At 42.3% G+C, this 7108-nt stretch overlaps 1 protein-coding gene across 1 annotated transcript; it reads left to right on the forward strand.

Annotated features, from left to right (window-relative positions):
- Positions 1-12: 12 nt before the first annotated feature.
- On the forward strand, positions 13-6776 carry LOC138961929 (dual specificity protein phosphatase 22-B-like). Its single transcript, XM_070333613.1, has 6 exons — positions 13-177; positions 937-1058; positions 1526-1642; positions 2347-2471; positions 3645-3816; positions 4923-6776. Exons 2-6 carry the CDS (start codon positions 1038-1040, stop codon positions 5229-5231), a joined length of 744 nt encoding a protein of 247 aa, XP_070189714.1. The 5' UTR covers positions 13-177; positions 937-1037; the 3' UTR covers positions 5232-6776.
- Positions 6777-7108: the final 332 nt, after the last annotated feature.

Genomic DNA, 7108 nt, shown 5'->3' on the forward strand with positions numbered 1-7108 from the left:
TACAAGGACTGATTGAAAGAAGGGTTGGGACGCTGATTTCTCTGGCAGGTCATTAGTCATCGTCGTCATTCTTTTTTGGCATCTTAGTAACTGCAGTTATTGTATATAATATAAACAGAATGATTGACCAGATGAAGTATTCATTGGCTGTCTGTTGTGGTCGGAGTCACTGACGAGGTAAAACATTTATTTCTGATGACAGTGGTTTGTTTACAGACTAACTGTTCTGTCTAACTTTTCTTACTATGTATCTGTGTTCAAAACTTGGAACACGTCTGCCTTGATTTTGCACACACTTAATGTGTGGCAATTATAGTACCTTGCAATTTATTCATGTTATAATACATCTCTGTTTGCAGTAACAAGTAGGCCTAACAACTTTTAGTGAACATTGGATCTTGCAGTTTACCCGAAAAGCTTTTTTTCATGTATTTTTGCTTGCATTTGTAACTTCTTATAATTATAATATAGTTTTAGAGTTTAATATTTTAGTGTTTGTGCCAGGTAATTTGTGATCAGATGCCTGTTTCATGAGGTCCAGAAATGCTTGCGGCTATATATATATCCACTCGTAGACTCTCATGTATGCTATGGATAATAGAATAGGAATCTCGAAAACTACAAGGGGGGTTCCACTATTGAGGTCTAATGAATGACGTCTCACAACGTGCGTGGTCGTCCTTGGCGGTCAAGAAAGCCGCCGCGATCATTGCGCAGACGACACTTCTAGACCGCCAATATTTTTTGTGTGCATCACGTGCTCCCCATAAATCGGCCGGAAACGAAGCAAGTGGGAAACCTGGATAGTACTGTATATGAGGCTACCTCCATCACACTTTCAAAGTGATTCGCACTACATTATCTTGCGCAAAGTCTGGAAAGTATGCTTTATTTTCCTGAATTTAAACCAAAAAATGTGTCTTCTGTGTATTTCAGGTGAATCAGTGAATGCAGGATTCTAGAAAGAGGACTCTTGCTGCAAAAGGGCAAATTCACAAGAGAACAGGAACAACCTAATATATAGCAAAACAGGAGTCATGGGGGGTGCAATGAGTGAGGTCAGTTAATTTCTTACTTTATTATTATCATTTTGGTCCCTCCTTTGTTTGTCAATATCAGAGCTTAAATTTGGCAAGAAAAGGTCACTCTCTCACAACCAATATACAGCAGTACCTGCGATGTATGTACCCTCCCATGAGAGGACACCTCCCTTGAAAGGACACCTTCTCTTGTCCCTTTTTTTTAATATCATTTCATGTCCCTAATAGTAAAAGGACAATTTTCCTGTGAGGACGTTAATGACCCCCTAGTCTCTCACTTTTTATATTATCTCTACCGAAGTATACCTGTTATGAAAGGCCACCTGCAACGTAGGGACACTTTTGGCTGGTCCCAAGGGTGTCCTTTCATCGCAGGTACCACTGTATATCACAAACCCGGCGGTGTTATTTTTGGAATTCGTACATTCACTTAATAGATTGTTTTCTTCTTTTTATATTTTACTTTATTTTTTATTGTGTTTTAGATCCTTCCTGGTCTTTACGTGGGCAACATTCGCGATGCACAGGGCAAGGAAAAGCTTGAGGCCAACAACATCACACATATCCTTTCCATACATGACAATGCAAAGGAACTCATACCTGTAAGTGAAAATGATCGAGTGTTACTGTCTGCTCGCGTCGAAAGAAATATTTTGCGCATGAAAGAGAATACAGTGGAACCACCTTTTTACGACCTCCAAATATCTGAGAAAATCAGGTCTTAAAAAGGAGGGAGTCTTAAAATGGAGGTAAATTTACAGAGATTATGAACAGAAAATCTGAAAAATGAGGTCTGAAAATCCCTTAAATTGTAGGGGGTTCTAAAAATGAGGGGGGGTTCCATTTCTACATTATGCAAACTTAAGTCAAGAAGCCAAGCAAACAAGCTAGCAAGTTGACAACCATGCATCAATCAAACAAGAAAAATAGTTTTGATACAATATGTAGCAAACAAACACAAATGAATGATAACCTCATGTTGTGTAGTGTGAACAAGTCTGGATTTTACCATAAATTTGAGCAGCTGCATTAAAAATAAAGTTTACATGACAAGTTTAATACATATGTGTTTGTATTTTTATGATTCATAGTTTTCTTAATAATTTTCAGTGACGCATCCGTAGCTTTTAAGGTTATTTGTATATTGTGTGTGTGTGCGCAAATGTGAGGTGTTTATTGGAATTGTAATTTGTAAAGCACTTTGAGCTGTGAATTTGGACTTGCGCTTGATTTATTATTATTATTAATATTACTACATATTTGTATGTGTGTACATGTAGTACATGGATGTGTGTGGTGTTTGCAGGACAAAAAGTACTTGTGTATAGTAGCGGGTGACAATCCCCACCAAGACCTGATGCAGTTTTTCCCACAATGCATCGACTTCATCCACCAGGCTCGCCTCAGTGGCGGCAGTGTTCTGGTACACTGGTATGTCATTTGAATACATTAACATTTTAAATTAATTGTCTGCATGTCAGTACAGTGGTACCTGCGATGCGAGGCCGCTCTAATGAGTGGACACCTCCAAGGAAAGGACACCTTTTGGAGTCCCTTTGTTCATTATCTTGATAAAAAAAAGTTACCTGTCATGACAGGCCACCTGCAATGTAGGGACACTCTTTAACTGATCCCAATGGTTTCCTTTCATCCGCTGTAGTTCTGGTTCTCCTCTTTGCATTGTTACTGCTTTTCTGTTAGTTTATTTGTTTGCTTAACGCCCAGCCGACCACGAAGGGCCATATCAGGGCGGTGCTGCTTTGACATATAACGTGCGCCACACACAAGACAGAAGTCGCAGCACAGGCTTCATGTCTCACCCAGTCACATTATTCTGACACCGGACCAACCAGTCCTAGCACTAACCCCACAATGCCAGACGCCAGGCGGAGCAGCCACTAGATTGCCAATTTTAAAGTCTTAGGTATGACCCGGCCGGGGTTCGAACCCATGACCTCCCGATCATGGGGCGGACGCCTTACCACTAGGCCAACCGTGCCGGTTTTTCTGTTAGTAGAAGTAGAATTTTATATCAGTTTTCTGGTCACAAAATGCACTCCGTCTAAATACATAGTATACTGTAAGTGTAACTGCTCTGGCGAATATGCTGCATGATTGTGTTCAAAGGTGTATACTAATACAATAGGAGATCTGTTGCCTTTAAAACTTTGCTTCTTTCCCTTGTGTAATGGATGTAAACAGTGGAACCTCCATTTTAAGACTAGAAAAAAATCTGAGAAAATCAGGTCTATGAAGAGTAATGGAGGTGAATTCATGGAAGAAAAAAACCACCTGGAAAAACAACGTCCTTTATTTGGAGGGGGGGGGGGGTGGGGGGGGTGGTGTCTTATAAGGGGGATTCCACTTACAACATGACTGCTGTTGTTCTTGTTTTCTTTGTGCATTTTTCCTAATTAATTTGCTTTGGTAATTTTTGAGCTAGAGAACATTTTTGCCCATTACTGTAACTCACATTAAGACCGTGACTTTCTTTTACGTCCGGCATTCCGTTCTTTTTGTGATGTACTTTGGCCGGCATGTTGAGAAATGCTACAATTACAGCAATGAACATAATCACGACTTGTTCTCCTTGTCATGTGACAGCTTGGCGGGCGTGTCTCGCAGCGTGACTGTAACGGCAGCATATATGATGACGGCAACTTCGCTGGGTTGGAGAGATGCTATTAACGCAATCCGTGGAGCTCGAAACCAAGCAAACCCAAACTTTGGTTTCCAGAAGCAGCTACAAAGATATGAAAATGAAGAGCTGGAGAAAGTAAGCATTTCATTTAATTTAATTTTATTTACTCTATCTCTATTATCCCAATGCTGGGATATTGGGGTCGCTTCCTCCAAGTGGAAAGCTAGCAGCAACAAGAGCCGCCCTTCCCAGGTGGGTGCGTGTTTAGGTGTAATCAGCCACCTGCACTTTTGGCAGAATGACTGAGGTCTTTTACGTGCCACTGTGGCGACACAGGGGTGAGACATGGATACCTCTGAATCTGCACATTGCCACATAAAGTTGACAAGTGTCAGTCGATCCCTGCCTGGATTCAAACCCATGACCTTAGGATCACAAGTCCAGTGCTCTACCAACTGAGCTACCCGGGACCCTAGGATCACAAGTCCAGTGCTCTACCAACTGAGCTACCCGGCCCCCAAGCATATTACCTTCTTCTTAAATACTTCCTATAGGGAAATGTGTTGTTACAACTAGGACCAGTTTGGGTTTGTTTGTTGTTGTTGTTTTAATTTAACACCAGCTAATAGCCCGGATTGTGCACTGAGCCATGGGTGTATGTGTACTTCTCCAATGCTAATCTGTCATTAAATATTTTGTTGTATAAACATACATGTATCAAATGAACTGCTGCTGTTCTGTTATGATGGCATGTCTGGCAATGAAAACAACTCTTTCACAAAAGTTGGTAGAGCGATGGACTTGTGATCGAAAGGTCGCAGGTTCGAATTCGGGCCGGGACGGACACGGGTCAACTTTATGTGCAGACCCAGAGACGGAAGCCATGTCCCACCCCCGTGTCATCACAATGGCACGTAAAAGACCTTGGTCATTCTGCCATAAGTGCAGGTGGCTGAATACACCCAAACACGCAGACACCTGGGTAGCGCGACTCCGTTGCTGCTAGCTTTCCACTGGGAGGAAGCGACCCAAATTTCCCAGCGATGGGACAATAAAGTAATGAAAATGAAAGAAAATGAAAATGAAAAAATGAAATGAAAACATACAAGAGTCAGTATGGAAAAATTGTTGATCCCCGACGCATTTTTTCCCTGTCGATGCATATATGCCTGAAGATTTTTTTATTTAAGTTTTTTTTTTAAAGCTTGCAGGACTATATTTTCTTGTTTTAATATTTGCAGGCTCGGCAGAAATTCAAAGAAAAGTACCCAGAGAATAAATTCAACGACGAAGCCGACTGCAAACAACTCCTGCGCTGTTTCAAACATTTTGTACAGACTGGGGAATCCACAACAAATGCAACATCTGTTCCAAAAGACGAACACGATGGACTTTACCCACTCCCTCCCAATGCCTACAGCTCTAATAGACACTGTAAGTTGGACCCTGACACTGTACCTGAGTTGAACGCAGCAGGATCAGAAGGAACAGCTTCAGCAGAAGCAGTGACATCTAATGCAGCATCGCCCCAAGCGGGTCAATCTGACTGACAGAAGCAGTGACATCTAATGCAGCATCGCCCCAAGCGGGTCAATCTGACTGACAGAAGCAGTGACATCTAATGCAGCATCGCCCCAAGCGGGTCAATCTGACTGACAGAAGCAGTGACATCTAATGCAGCATCGCCCCAAGGGGGTCAATCTGACTGACAGAAGCTGTATTTCTAGGAAGTGGTTCTGTCTTGTCGTGTGTGTGTGTGTGTGTGTGTGTGTGTGTGTGTGTGTGTGTGTGTTTGTGTGTGTGTGTGTGTGTGTGTGTGTGTGTGTGTGTGTGTGTGTGTGTGTGTGTGTGCTCAATTGTTGTCTATTTGACATTGAATGGCATTTTTTGGCTCACCTGATTAATTAGTGAGTCTTAGTAGTAGTAAAGCGGTTTTTGTCTGTATGTACGGACAGGCGGAATGGTTTTGGTGCATCGATCAGGATGAAATTATCTTTTCTTAAACGTCACGTGTATGGAGCTAAAACAGCCAATAATTTGTGTCTGATTCATATTTGTTATGACGTAGGCAAGTCGTATGAGCATTTTCTCCTCTTGTTCATGCAAATTGTCATGTCCTTGTTAACTAATCATATGCTGGGTGTAAGGCGTCCGCCCCGTGATCGGGAGGTCGTGGGTTCGAACCCCGGCCGGGTCATACCTAAGACTTTAAAATTGGCAATCTAGTGGCTGCTCCGCCTGGCGTCTGGCATTATGGGGTTTGTGCTAGGACTGGTTGGTCCGGTGTCAGAATAATGTGACTGGGTGAGACATGAAGCCTGTTCTGCGACTTCTGTCTTGTGTGTGGCGCACGTTATATGTCAAAGCAACACCGCCCTGATATGGCCCTTCGTGGTCGGCTGGGCGTTAAGCAAACAAACAAACAAACAAACAAACAAACAAACAAAATATGCTGGGTGTACAGTGGGACTCTCCTTTTATGACCAATCATTTTATTCACTCACGCCCCTTTTAAGACCGTTTTCTCATTTGTGACCCTCCACCACGGAATGAGTCACATGTCACCTTTGCATGATTTTCATATTTTTAATTTTTTCTAAAGAAGTTTTTATGTTCTATCCAGTGGTGAAAACCGTTTCAGAAAAGAGCGAAAACTGTTTGAGTTATAAGCCTGTGACTAAGGTGACCCTCACACTGTTACCAGACACTCCCCGGACTTATATTAAGCCTAGCGCAGAACCGCGCGAGGTGACATGCGACTCATTTCGTGGTGGAGGGTCACATTTAGACTGACTCCAGCTCTGTAAACAAAGGATTTTCTCTTTTTGGGGGGGACGGTCTTAACGGGAGGGTTCCACTGTATAGCGTTGAATTACTCAGGGGTGGGACTTTTCCGCGAATCCGCGGATTTCCGTGGACACAACTTACAAATTCCGCTGGAGTAATCTATTTTTCTGCGTCATACTATTGCCAGTATTGGATTATGGATATATGGTTCATTACGTAAATATGCACCATTATGATGCTATCATTGTTGTGTGAAAGTGTGTTTTTGTTTGGTTGAGTTGTGTGGTTGTTGTTGTTGTTGTTTTGGTGGTGTGGGTTTTTTTGGGGTTTTTTTTTTGGGGGGGGGGGGGGGGGGTGAGGAGAATGTCTTTTTTACCTGATCCAAACAAGTATAATTTTACTTTCAGAATGCACCAGATTGCACAGATTTTAATGTACCTTTTTTACATTTAGTCAAGTTTTGACTAAATGTTTTAACATAGAGGGGGAATCGAGACGAGGGTCGTGGTGTGTGTGTGTGTGTGTGTGTGTGTGTGTGTCTGTCTGTCTGTGCGTGTGTGTGTGTGTGTGTAGAGCGATTCAGACCAAACTACTGGACCGATCTTTATGAAATTTGACATGAGAGTTCCTGGGAATGATA

The sequence above is a fragment of the Littorina saxatilis genome, linkage group LG1 (assembly GCF_037325665.1).
Source record: "Littorina saxatilis isolate snail1 linkage group LG1, US_GU_Lsax_2.0, whole genome shotgun sequence".
Taxonomy (NCBI): domain Eukaryota; kingdom Metazoa; phylum Mollusca; class Gastropoda; order Littorinimorpha; family Littorinidae; genus Littorina; species Littorina saxatilis.